The following is a 14,241-nucleotide window of genomic DNA, read 5'->3' on the forward strand; positions in this document are numbered from 1 at the left end:
ACATTCTCAAGGTGCCATTTGCCTTCTGAACCATCACAACATTAGCCAGCCATTCTGGATACTGACAGGGTTCGATGAAGCCTGCATCCAGCAACTTTTTGACCCCGGCTGCGATGTCTCGTTTCTTATTTGCGGAGTAATTCCGCTTCTTTTGCTTAAATGGTCGACACGTGGGGTCGACATTAAGCTTATGGGAGATGAGGTCTGGACTTATCCCGGGCATGTCAGCTGCCGAGAAAGCAAACACATCTCGGTTGTCCCGAAGGAGTTGGATGAGTTCAACGCGGACTTTTGGATCAAGATCCAATCCGATTGTAACGCATTTTTCGGCGTCTCCTTCGGTCAACTCGACCGATTCGGTCTGATGGTCCAGCTCCATCGCCGTGGGGCTGGACTCCTCATTTTCGGGCCTGCTGTCTATGTCAGCAGGAGTTCCAGAATTTTTCTTTTTCGGCTGGCTCTCTGAGTCTTTCGGCTCAGATGGTGAGCTAGCCTTTTCTTTTCCTGGCCCTTTTTCTTTGGCCAGGTCTCCTCGAGCCGAAGCACTTAGGCCTTTCGGCTTCTTCGCTTTCGGCTGATTATCTTTCTCCTCCTCGTCCTCGTCGTCCTCTTTTGTACGACTGACGGACGGCTTGAGGTAGTTGCACCTTCGGGCCTCCTTTTGGCTGCCCTCGATCCTTTCGGGGTAGCCGGCATCCGAGACATAGATCATCAGCTGATGGTATGTCGAGACTACCCCTTGGATCTCGTGAATAATGGGTCTTCCCATGATCACGTTGTACACGGAAGGAGCATCGATGACCAAGAACTCGGTCATGACATTCCTGGCTGCCTCGTCGCAGCCGATGGTGACAGGAAGTGTTAACTTTCCGTCTGGATAAGTTGAGGCCCCGTTGAATCCGGATACTGGGTAGGGTACCGGCGTGAGGTGCTTGGGCTTCAGCTTGATTTGATTGTAGGCCTTTCGGAACAAGATGTTTGCTCCGCTGCCGCCATCAACAAGAACCTTGCTGACGTCGTGATTGCCCACCGTGGCGGTAATCACCAACGGATCCTCGTGAGGGAACATCACCCCTCGGCAGTCGGCGGCCGTGAACGTCATGTTCGGCACCGGCGACTGGGGAGGCTGAATGCTGGCGTTGTTCACCTGATGGTTCAGAGCCCTAAAGTGACGCTTGTGTTCCCTCCGAAAACATATTCCTCCCGAGATAACATTAATTGGAGGGAATTTTCCCTTCGCATTTTTGTTGTTCTTCCGGGGGAAGTCAAGTTCTTGCCGAGAGTCCTTTTCGGATTTCTTAGCCTCTTTTTTCTCGCGGTGATCCGCGATGTATTTTTTCAAGTATCCCTTTCGGACCATATCTTCGATTTGGTCCTTCAGCTGGATACACTCTTCAGTGTTGTGTCCCGGTGACTCACGGAACTCACACCACTGATTTTTATTTTTGCGCTGATACCACTCGGGGAGTGATCTCGGCTTCCTATAACTCTGCTCTTCCTTCGTCACGCTGTAGATCTTAGCGCGCGGGAGGATCAGCGGAGTATAGGATTCATATCTGCCTGTGAAAGGAGCAGATTTTTCCTTCTTCGGCTCGTTGGCCGAGGATTGTTCTGAGGCTTTCGCCTTCCCTTTCGTCTTCTAGCCTTGGCCTTCAGACGTTTGTTTTTGCTTCCCACCCCCGGATTGGGGTTGGGATTTTGTTTTGTTCCACTCTTCGGCTCGGATGAATTTATCCGAGGCGTTCAGAACCTCTTCCAGGGTCTGCGGGGTATGCATGACCATGAATTCTAGGAACTTTCCAGGCTGAAGGCCATTCTGCATTGCAAAAACGGCTAGCCCTTGGTCCAGCTGAGAAACGCTGGATGACTCATTGCTGAAACGAGTCAGGTAGTCTCGAAGACTCTCGGTCTCCCCTTGCTGCAGGCCCATGAGCTCTGCAGTGTTCTTTTCTCGGCGGTTTGCCATGGAGAATTTGCTCTTGAACTTGGTGGATAGGTCGTCCCACCCCGTTATAGAGCCTTCCTTTACTCCCTTGGAGATCCACGCTTGCGCGACCCCCTTGAGAGTGGTGGGAAAATATTTACACCAGGTCGCTTCGGACCTTGGGCAAAGATGCATGTGCCCCTCATAAGAGGCAATATGGTCCTTCGGGTCCGAAGTTCCATCGTATGTAATGTGTGACGAAATTTTAACTGTCGGCACATGCTCTTCCAGAATCCATTGCTCGAATGGAGAACTAGTGGGAAGCATCACGACCTTGCCTTTGTTCTTGGCCGAAGGGACCGCGCTCCGCCCTCTTAGAGAGGTAGGAGTGGTTTTCGTCCCTGGCTGGGAAGTTCGGGCCTCGGCTGTAGGAATGAGAGGCGACTATGCACACTCGGTTCCCTGCCGCCGAGTCGGTCGAGGACGCTTCGGCGAACAGTCTCAGGTTGCCCTTGGCGGTCAGTTTCCGGCCGAGAGGCTGAGCTGCTGCTCTTGTGAGTTTCTGGCCGAGAGGTAGAGGATTCTTTAAAAAAGTGAGGGTTCTTTTTCCTCTCTCTTTCAGTCCTCCAAGTGTCCTCTTCCCATTCTTCCAGCTCCCTGAAAGAAAGAGGCTTTCCCCCCTCTCGGTCAACCTTCCTCCGCTGATGCCTGGTATGCGGAGGAGTTCGGTCACGAGGTGGGAGCATATTTTGTGCCCTCATCGCCTCCATGAGCACCGCGAGCGCTCTTGCCACTTCTTCCGAGCTGGGCCCCGTTAAAGGGGTCCTCAGCTGAGTGTGAGAGTGAGAGCGGATGGTCAAAGGTTGACTTTGAGGCACTGATTGAGTCCTACGATCGGACTGACTTATGTTAGACCGAGGGGGACTCGGTCTATGATGAGAGTTTTGAATTACGGGAGAAAGGGAATCCTCCCGGTACGATCCTCCCCCCGAACTAGCACCCTTCGAAGAGTTCCGGTCCGGCGAAGGTGATGGTGTAGGAGTTTTAGGCCTTTCGCCCGCTCCTTGACTTGGTCTTTTGGTCTTGCGGTTCTTAGCCATTGTTACTAAGATTTTTGCAAGATGGTTTTGATTGGCTTAAAGATTTTTTTAAAGTCTTCCCCACAGACGGTGCCAAATTGTTTCGGATGAAAACAATAGGACCCTGCCGAAGGACAATGAAGTGGATGAAGACTTGTCCGGTCCAAATGATGCTGGGCCGAAGGTTTCCTGCACAGCAAGCACACGTAAACTGGCCTCGGGGGTGGATCCGAGGAAGACCCCTCCTATGCCGAAGTCAAACAGTGTTTAGAGAGAGAAAGCTATGCAAGAGATTTAATGCTTGAGGCTTTATGTGTACATAAATGACAAATGATGTAATTGAAGGCTTTTATGCCTTTGCATACAAAGAGAGGAGAACAATTGGGCCTCAAATAATCATGGGCTGACCATAACAATTTGGACCAGTTGACTTATTGCTGACTTGGCTTGATTGGAGGCTTGGGCCTTGACCCTGGGAGTATTGGATCATTTAATGACTAGGCCCAATTAGTTAAATTGGACCCAAACAATGACTAATCGTTACAAATTAAATAATATAAAATTGAGGTAATTAAAAATTTAATGTAAACCTATTTTTCTAGCCTAATACTTCTTTGTTTGGTGCTGATAGATACTCTGCTTGGGTAATTGTGCTGATACCATAGTGGGAGATAATATGAGAAGGGGTATCTCTGGAGGTGAAAAGAAGCGCACAACTATTGGTACTTTTTTCCTTATATCTTTTAAAAATAATTATATATTTTCGGGTGCTTATTTTTTTTCATCAAACCATCATATTAGAGTGTCAATGATATATATATTTGCTAAAAGTTTCCATATATTCTAGGTGAAATGATGGCTGGTCCTGCAAAAGTTCTACTGATGGATGAGATATCAACTGGATTAGATAGTACAACCACATTTCAAATATGCAAGTACATAAGAGAAATGATCCATGTCATGGAGATGACAACAATTATTTCTCTCTTGCAACCAACTCCCGAAACATATGAGCTTTTCGACGACATCATTCTCATCTCCAAGGGCCAAATAGTCTATCAAGGTCCGCGTGACAATGTCCTAGACTTCTTCGAATATGTCGGGTTCAAGTGTCCTAAGAGAAAAGGTGTAGCCGATTTTCTACAAGAAGTAACATCCAAAAAAGACCAAGAAAACTATTGGTCTAAGGCGGAACCTTACAAATACGTTTCGGTTTCAGAATTTGTTGAGGCTTTCTGGTCTTTCCAAGCCGGAGAAAACCTTGTAAGAAACCTTGGTATTCCCTTCGATAAATCTAAAACCCATCCTAATGCTTTAATGAAACAAAAGTACGGTCTCACAAATCGCGAAATTCTTAAGGCATGTTTTTCAAGGGAGTGGTTACTAATGAAGCGAAGTTCTTTCCTTTACATCTTCAAGGGTGTACAAATAACAGTGATGGCTGTTACTACAATGACTGCATTTTTCAGGACGACGATGCACCAAAAGACAGAGGTCGATGGTGAGAAATACTTAGGCGCTTTATTTTACGGCCTATTAAATATTATGTTCAATGGAATGGCGGAAATTACTCTAACAGCAGTGGTGCTCCCAATTTTCTATAAACAACGAGATTTCTTATTTTACCCTGCTTGGGCTTATGGATTACCCGTTTGTATCCTTCGAATTCCTATATCATTTTTGGAATCGGCGTTATGGACTATTCTTACGTACTATACCATTGGCTTTGCTCCTGCTGCTAGTCGGTAAGATCAATTATCTTGGTTTCATTAGTTTATAGCCTAAGAAAATTTAATTTGATCATTTTTTTGAATATATTTGAGAAGTACTTAATGGATTTTGATTTTTGCAGGTTCTTTTGCCAATGGTTAGCTTACTTTTGTATCCATCAGATGGGTTTGTCGATTTTTCGATTTGCTGGTGCTGTGGGGAGATCAGTGGTTGTTGCTAATGCTGCTAGTTTGGTTGCTATGCTCATTGTCTTTGTCCTCGGTGGTTTTATCATTGCAAAAGGTATGTTTCTAACTTCATATTTTCGTAAATATTAGGATAATTATATAACCTTTAGACAATGTTTAATAAGTATTAATGCTCATAAATTATTGGGCTTTCATAGATGATGTTGCTCCGTGGATGATATGGGGCTACTATATTTCTCCTATGATGCATGGACAACATGCTTTGGTTCTTAACGAATTTCTTGACAAAAGATGGAGCACTGTAAGTGGGTGCTCACCTGGCCTCTCTCTCGTTGATTGTTTCCCTCCCTTCTCAATTTCGATAATGATTAAGTTATGAATATGGAGATTGATAGGGTATAAAACTTATTCTCGGGATTCAACCATCATCTTAAGCTTTTGGTTAAGCCTTTAGCGTGGTATCAGAGCAAAAAATTCAAACTCTTGATTTTTTCCCCCACGCATAGTTGTGGCCCAAGAATATATTTTATACTCTATTATAGATGACTTATATATATGGCTGCTATGATTTTTGTTCTCAACAAAATATACTATCATATAATATCAATCATGCTTTGTGCCAATGCAGCCTAATCTAGATCCTAGAATAAACGAACCAACTATTGGTAGAGTCATCCTTGCATCAAAAGGTTACTTCAAGCAAGAATATTGGTATTGGATTAGTATTGGTGCTCTTTTGGGGTATGCTATTATCTTCAACATCTTATATATCGTAGCATTGACATACTTAAATCGTAAGCTATCTTGATCACATGCTTAATCTTGAGGCTCATAAGTAATTTTGACAACTCTAGATTAGCTGCTTAACCTTATTCGTTGTTACTTGGTTTTCAGCATTCAATGACTCGAAATCTATAGTTCTGGATAATGATGAGACCAAAAAGAACAGGAACACATCATTAAGAATTAAGGAACATGATAAGGGCATTGAGATGGATTCCTTAAGCCATTCAAACAATACTAATTCAACTATTGGTACACTTAAACAAGGAATGGTTTTGCCATTCCAACCTCTTTCATTAACATTCAATCACATCAATTACTACGTCGATACACCATCTGTAAGTAACTCTTTCCTACAAGTATTTCATATATAGCATTTTTGTCGTAAAGTTGCATACTCTCATTGTTTTTTTATTTTTAAATGAAATATTTTGATTTTACACTATTTACATATTGCACTTTATGTAATTATTGCTATAAAAAGGGAACTAGTACTATATTACCATGAGAATGGACATTTATATTTCTTACAAATTTATATACTCCCTTTGTCCCTAAATTACATTTCTACTTTTCTCTATTATGTGAGGAATAAATGCTAGAAATATGGAATGTAATTTAGGGACGGAGGGAATACTAATTTGCATTGACATACATAATTTATACTGTATCTGCTTATCCAACAAATCGAGTAAATTCCAAAATACAACTCTAGCATACATGAATTTACATGGAGCTTAATACTTGTTTAACTTGCCATTAGGAAACGAAACGATTACAATTACTATGCGAAGTGAGTGGTGCATTCAGACCAGGGGTATTGACGGCATTAGTAGGTGTAACTGGTGCTGGAAAAACCACGCTAATGGACGTGTTGGCCGGAAGGAAGACTAGCGGATATATTGAAGGTGAAATTACTGTATCTGGTTATCCAAAGAACCAAGAAACTTTTGCACGAATTAGTGGTTATTGTGAACAAGTTGACATTCATTCACCGTTTGTCACCGTCTATGAATCTCTTGTGTACTCTGCGTGGCTCCGCCTTTCTTCAAGCATCAACCCAAGTATGCAAAAGGTTTGATGCATAACTTGCTTTTTATGGCGTATTGTTCCATAACATAATTCAAATCTCGATGATGTCCTTATACTTCCTTCGTTATGCTATTATTCCATCACTTGCCTTTTAAATATGTTTCACAAATATATATTGCACCATACTCATTTCACGAAAGCAAATTCTTATATTTACTTGTTAATACTTTTTTTTTTTTTTTTGTTAGTTTATGCTTGTATTGTTTTCTTTATTTTTCTCTCTTCCTTTTTCCCAATACCATAAATAATATTATTTCCTTCTCCCTTGGTGCAATAATGCTATAACGGAGGAAGTATATATCTTGAATGATATTTATAGATGTTTCAAAAGGCTTGTTGCGCATTTCTTTGTTTAGAAACTATTGTTACATAACGTAGTACTTTTATTTTTAGAATCGAATAATAAGCTCTAATTATCAAAGTAATTTTATTTTTCTTTTGTTAATGTGTAGATGTTTATTGAAGACGTAATGAGTTTGATAGAGCTTGAGCAATTGAAAGATGCTATAGTAGGGTTACCCGGGATAAATGGCCTTACAACCGAACAAAGGAAGAGATTAACCATAGCCGTAGAGTTAGTTGCTAATCCATCCATTATATTCATGGATGAGCCTACATCCGGACTTGATGCTAGAGCTGCTGCTATTGTTATGCGCACAATACGAAACACTGTAAACACTGGAAGAACAGTTGTATGCACAATTCATCAACCGAGCATAGATATCTTTGAATCTTTTGATGAGGTATGTATGTAAATCTCCAATCATATATTTTTTTTTTTAACTTTCTTATCTAACATGATTTGTGTCTCATAAAAATTTACAATCAACAAATTAAACATTATGTACTGCATTGCAGCTCCTATTAATGAAAAGAGGAGGGAAAATGATCTACGCCGGAGACCTTGGAGAACATTCCCAAAAGCTAATTGAATACTTTGAAGTAAGTTCGTTGTTAAATATATTGATTAAAACTTATGTTTATTGATTAAGATTTAACTAGTCCAAAAAAAAAAAAAAAAAAAAAAAAAAAAAAAATCTTTTTTTTTTAAGGAAGCTTTTTGTGTTTAATCATTTACATTGATCGAAACTGATTTTTATTGAACAAAACTAATTTATTATTGGACTTATTGTTATTGTAGGAAATCCCAGGAATTCCTAAAATTCAAGATGGTCACAATCCTGCTACATGGATGCTTGAAGTTACTTCTCAATTAGAGTCTCAATCAAATGTTGATTTCGCGGAACTTTATGCAAAATCCGAACTTTACCTGTATGTCAAACATTTTTAGCTTCGAAGTTTATTGTATACATGCCTGTTAGGAATATGTCTAAAAGGGACATATATGTTCACTATTTTATCTTATATTATCTTATATGTTTAAAGATGTCTAAGAGGACCTTATAAGTAGATTTTGTTGTTTGGAGGGACCTTGAGGTCGGAATCCGACAATACTAGACTTTTTTCACAGACATTGAAATCTCATGTGACCTTAAAAAACCTTTTATTTTTTTCCATGATTTCCCTCAAATTCCGTATTTGATTTGTGTCATTTGGGGATTAGAAGAGAGAGAAGGAGGAATTGGAGGGAAATTGTGGAAAAAAAAAAAGAAAAGGGGATCATTTTTTAAGGTCATGTTTGAGAAAAAGTCAATTATTGCCGGATTTCGACTTTAAGGTCCCTTTAAACAACAAAATAAATTTATAAAGTCCTATAAGACCACTTTAAACACATAAGGTCCAGACAAAATAGTGAACATATATGTCCCTTCAAGACAGATTTTCCTTTCTGTTATTTTCATTCTAATATACATTATGCGTTCTACTTTTGGTTGTACAATTTATATATATTTTAACATGAAATTTTTTTTCCAAATACTTTATTTATTTTATTTTCTAGGAGGAATCAACAAATTATTTCGGGTGTTAGTACTCCATCATCTGATTCTAAGGATCTCAGCTTCCCAACTAAATTCTCTCAACCATTTTTTACTCAATTCAAAGCTTGTTTTTGGAAGCAACATCGATCTTATTGGCAAAATCCATCATATAATGCTGTTCGATTCTTTACGACGATTATCATGGGACTCTTGCTTGGTCTCATGTTTTGGGATAAAGGAAGTAAATTGTAAGTATCTTTGTAGTTAATATTTTGAGACATTTTATTAAAATCATATGAATCATAATTACTTTGCTTACTATTTCACATAATATTTTTTTTTTAACAGAGACAAACAGCAAGACTTATTGAACTTAGTAGGGATCCTCTTTTCTTCTGTCCTATTTCTTGGAGGAAGTAATTGTATGAATGTACAAGTAGTTATTGCAAGTGAAAGAACTGTATTTTACCGTGAAAAGGCAGCAGGAATGTATTCAGCTCTTCCATTTGCATTAGCTCAGGTAATACTGTATATACAAATCTAGCTACTACTTGAATATCAATTTTCATTAGATAAAATAAGACTTTTTGTGAGAAACTACCTAATAAAGTCTATATTTTGTGATAAACTACCGACTAAAAAAAATGTTGTAAGAATCAATATAATAAAAGGTAAAAAGTTATAAGATATTACCTTTGACCGAATTTCTACCGTTGACTGAATTTTATGACGTTGATTCACCTCAAACACCCTCAAAACCACCATGAGAGTTGGATTTCAAGGTGGTAAGGTTATATTCAAGGTGGTTGGAGGATATTCCGAGTTGGTGATCGATGATAAATTAGTGCTTCGGGATGGTGGTTTTTGGGATTAAAGGTGCTTGTTTTGAGGGTGAAAGGTGGTTTAGGTGTAGTGGAGGTGATTTCAAGCAATTTGTGTTAGTTTTGGCTTTTGGGAATGAAAGCGATGGTTTCTAGATGGTTTTGAGGTCGGTCAACAGTGGAAACCGATATAGGTAGTATTTTACCTATTCTTAGGTAGATTTTACAACATTTTACTTTTATTAGGTAGTTTTTTACAACGTTTTTTTTTATTAGGTAGTTTCTCACAAAATATGAGTTTTATTAGGTAAATTTTGACAAAAAGCCCTATAAAATATTTTTGTGTTATTCAATTCTTAGTTTTGTGTTACTCCTTTTAACCCTGCTTAACTATTCTACAGATGGCTATAGAAATCATATACAATGCAAGTATAAATATTATCTACACCCTTCTTATGTACTCCATGATTGGGTTCGAGTGGACGGTTGTCAAATTTCTCTACTTCTACTACTTCACATTCATGTGCTTTGTGTACCACACTGCATACGGGATGATGCTTGTTGCATTAACACCGCGCCCGGAATTTGCTGCAATTTTGATGACCTTCTTCCTAAACTTTTGGAATCTGTTTGCTGGTTTCTTTCTTCCTAAAACGGTATGTGTTCATCTCTTTTGAAATTTTTGGAAAAGTTTAGACATCTATATTTTTTCTGAAAATGGTATAGTGCACCCGGGTTTGAAAATTTGTGGAAAAGAACATTAAATATATTTAAAAGAACATGAGCCAAAAAAGAATATTCTAATGTTTGAAAAAGAACATATTTGTGTTTGACAAGAACATGACATTACAAAAAACATAAAGTTCTTACAAAAAGAACATGTTATTTTTCATGGTAACTCGAGTGATTGAATGTGCTTGAAAAGAACATTATATTTGACAAAAAAGAACATACTTGTGTTTGACAAAGATAGATATGATCATTGGGCGAGCCGGACCAAGGTTAAAAAAATAAGCTCACTTATCGGGTAGCGCTAAGTTTTGGGTCGAAATTTTTGTGCCCAAACCCGCCCAAAATGGTCTGGCCATGCCGGCTTTTCGGGTCGAGTAAAAAATAATCAACTAAAATGCATAAAAACGCATTCCCAAACCGGCTCAAAAAATTAAATTACGGGCCGAGTTTGACCCGATTTTAGGGGCGAAAAAATTCTTCCCAAAACCCGTTCAAAATCGGGCCGGACCGGTCTAACTTTGATCACCTCTAGTGCCCAAAGAACATAAATTCTTTACAAAAAGAACATCATAATACATTAAAGAACATGTTCTTTTTCCGGGTTACTAGTGTGAATTTTTTTTTAAAATTTTTTTTTTATGTACATACATTAAAGAACATATTGTATAATGTAAAGAACATAAAATCAAATAACATATATAATAATCAAACTTAAAGAGCATATTATGCCCTCGCGTTCTTTAATTATAAATATCTATAATGTTCTTTTTTTCGCCCATGTTCTTTTAAATATAACTAATGTTCTTTCCGGGCGCACCATGCACCCGGGTGCACCGACCACACATTATATTTTTTCATAAAACTGACTATTAGCCCTGTTTCTAAATAGCATAGCAAAATTAACAAATTTACTAATAACTTGATAAATTTAGTATAAGCTAAGTTACAAAATCTTGATAGTGTCCTACTGTTAAATTTATAAAAGTCTAATTAGACAGTGTCCCTTTAAAAAAAATAACAAATTTTTGTATATATTTAGCCACACCGTGTGACAGGGGTTGCTCGAGTTACTCAATGAGGATTTACTCAAGTTACTTATTTTAGTTAGTGGTTATTTGAGGGGTTCTGTCAGGGTTATTTGGTCGGGAGTTAATCGATTTACTCAGTCAGGGATTTACTTGAGAGGTTTGATCAAGGATTACAATACTTGAGGGGTTCGGTCATGGGTTACTCGGTCATGGCCTCATGGGTTACATGTGAGGTTACTCGCCAGGGGTTATTTGAGGGATTACTCGGTCATGGGTTACTTGAGGGATTACTCGAGGGGAACTCGGTCAGGGGTTACTTAAGGGGTTAGTCGGTCAAGAGTAACTCGAGTAACCTAACCCCTAACCAAGTAACTCAAGTAACCTCGACAACTTGAGTAATTCCGACCACACGGTGTGACCAGCGACACAAAAAATTTTCCAAAATATTTGACAAGTTAAAACATGTTTTTTCTTTTGATTAATAGGATGGATTATTTAACATCAACATTGAAAAAATAAAATAAAAATAAATAAATAAATAAATAATTTGCAAACACAAAACATGGCAAAGGTATCAAATAGTCATTCTTTCACCAAAGCTACAATTATTTCATTGTTGTTTATTAAATTGTATATTTTTCATACCCTCTTCTTTACAATTTTTTCAATATTATGATCCATTTGTTGTTGGTGTTAACTAATTGATATCCATTTACTTATCTAAATATAATCTAGTTAAACTACCTCATTTTTCATCCTACATGAATCTTTACCTCTGTAGTAAACTAAACTCAAATAAATATGAACAAATCTCATCAAATGTTAATATTAATAAAGTTGCTTATTCATAAACTTACTAACAAAAGTAAGTAATTATTTCTCGACAATTAATTTCTAAATCAAATATTTTTGTTTTTTTTTAAAAAAAATTGATTATTACAGCAAATTCCAATATGGTGGAGGTGGTACTACTGGGCTTCTCCTCTTTCTTGGACAATGTATGGTTTAGTAACTTCACAAGTAGGTGACAAAAACACTTTGATTTCATTGCCTGGAGCTGGTAGCATTCCCATGTGAGTTTAAGACTAATTGTCCCATGTGAGTTGGTAGAATACTGTTGTAATCCTCCATAAAACATAGCGAGAGGCTAAACCTCGATAACGGAAGGCAAAGCTAGAGCGTAAGATCCGTACATTTGCCATATATAGAAGACATTTAGTATTTTGGAAGATTATCGAGTGTCTATACTAGTTTGCCAAAAAATATAAAGACAAACTTTAGATATAATGTTCGAGGGCCATTTCTTCTTTGTTATATTTTGCTCACTAAATGATGATATATTGATATACTTACATTGTTAGGAAATTCGAGACCGAAAACAAGCAATAATAAACAACAATGCCAAAGAACAATAAAAACAACACAAGCAATTTATGGGTAACTTTGTTACCCTTTTCAAATACAATCTCACTATTGAATTTGAGCTACAAAACCACAATTACAAACACTCTTAATGAGCTCACAAACTCTCTAGTATTTGTACTCACAAGCTACTAACAACTACTCACTCTCTTATGTTTTCACTCAAAACCTTAGAGTAAGTATCTCACAATTCTCCGACTCCTACTTGAGCTATTTATACAAGTAGTATGCTAAAACTTATATAACACACTACCAAACTTGGCTTATTCTACAAGCCAACTACAAAGTGTACAAAGCACACTACCACAAAAGCAACCAAGTCAACACTTAGCTTACTCAATACACTACTAATTGCTTGTCTTATTCTACAAGCTATCCTACTAGTGTTAGTAGTGAGTCTTGAACACAACAAATCTCCCCCTCAAGACCACTACCCCTAACACCAAAACCACTTTTCTCTATGATGAACCTTTCATGAATGTCACCCTCTTTGATGACTTCTTCACTTCAATTTCATGGTTGGACATAGTCTTTCCATTCCACTCTTGCAATTCATACAAGTTCCTTCTATTTCGTGATCCTCTCATGACCACTAAATTTCCTCTACCAATTCAATCTTCATTTGTCCATCAATTGCTTTGATGGAACAACCTCTTGCCTCAAGCCTACCAAGTGAGATCAAGTTCCTACCAACCTTAGGAGCATACCTCACACTTCCAAGCTTTCTTTTGACACCATCATGTGTCACAACCTCCACCTCTCCAATGCCTTCAACTTGCACCTTCTCTTCATTTGGAAGCACTAAAACATCCTCACAAGCTTCAAACTTCTTGAACTTCTTCTTGTCATGACATACATGGTATGAGCAACCCGTATCCATGATCCATTTGCCTTCATTACAACTCCCCTCTTCTTCTAGCAAGAAGATTTGATCATCATCTTCCCCATCGCTATGAGCAAAAGATGCCTCCCCCTCCTTCTCGGTCTCCTTCATCTTCAAAGATTTCAATTTCTTAAGGTCTTCCTTCATGACCTTGCAAGAAAATTGAATGTGGCCCTTCTTGTGACAATAGTAACACTCTAAGTCACTATAGTCTTTCCTTGGTTGAGATTTAGATCTTCCTCGTTGGCCATCCTTGTTCCTCTCTTGAGCTCTTCCCCGATAAGAACCTTCCGCAACTAGCCCAAACTCCGATGACTTCTTCTCACCATCAATTTTGGTCATCAATCTCTCATTTTCTCTTAACACCGCCAAAGCTTGATCAAGAGTAATCTCACTTCTTCCAACTAGCATAGTTTGAACAATTGTTCTATACTCTTTAGGAAGAGATGCTAACAACAACAAAGCTTGCTCTTGATCCGAAATCTTCTCATCGGCATTCAACAATTGACACACTAATTGATTAAACATATTAATGTGATCTTGCATACTTGAATCTTCCTCCTTCATGAGTTGATACAACTCCCACCTTAGACAAAGCTTGTTTGTCAAAGACTTCGAAGCATACACAGCTTGTAGCTTCTCCAACAACGCCTTAGGATTCGTCTCACTAAGGTAGTT

The 14,241-nt window shown here is 38.3% G+C and overlaps 1 protein-coding gene across 1 annotated transcript in view; it reads left to right on the forward strand.

The window, feature by feature from the left end:
* The window catches only part of LOC145624789 (ABC transporter G family member 34-like), a 59,139-nt gene extending 46,804 nt beyond the window's left edge, over positions 1-12,335 (forward strand). Inside the window, exons 6-19 of the mRNA XM_081677876.1 lie at positions 3,635-3,725; positions 3,851-4,748; positions 4,856-5,016; positions 5,120-5,223; positions 5,551-5,716; positions 5,817-6,043; positions 6,469-6,780; positions 7,250-7,540; positions 7,656-7,739; positions 7,939-8,069; positions 8,698-8,925; positions 9,026-9,197; positions 9,900-10,154; positions 12,201-12,335. Of these exons, the coding sequence (XP_081534002.1) occupies positions 3,635-3,725; positions 3,851-4,748; positions 4,856-5,016; positions 5,120-5,223; positions 5,551-5,716; positions 5,817-6,043; positions 6,469-6,780; positions 7,250-7,540; positions 7,656-7,739; positions 7,939-8,069; positions 8,698-8,925; positions 9,026-9,197; positions 9,900-10,154; positions 12,201-12,335 (3,255 nt within the window). The remainder of the gene's footprint in view (positions 1-3,634; positions 3,726-3,850; positions 4,749-4,855; positions 5,017-5,119; positions 5,224-5,550; positions 5,717-5,816; positions 6,044-6,468; positions 6,781-7,249; positions 7,541-7,655; positions 7,740-7,938; positions 8,070-8,697; positions 8,926-9,025; positions 9,198-9,899; positions 10,155-12,200) is intronic.
* Positions 12,336-14,241: the final 1,906 nt, after the last annotated feature.

This window comes from Chenopodium album, chromosome 3 (genome assembly GCF_948465745.1).
Source record: "Chenopodium album chromosome 3, dcCheAlbu1.1, whole genome shotgun sequence".
Taxonomy (NCBI): Eukaryota; Viridiplantae; Streptophyta; class Magnoliopsida; order Caryophyllales; family Amaranthaceae; genus Chenopodium; species Chenopodium album.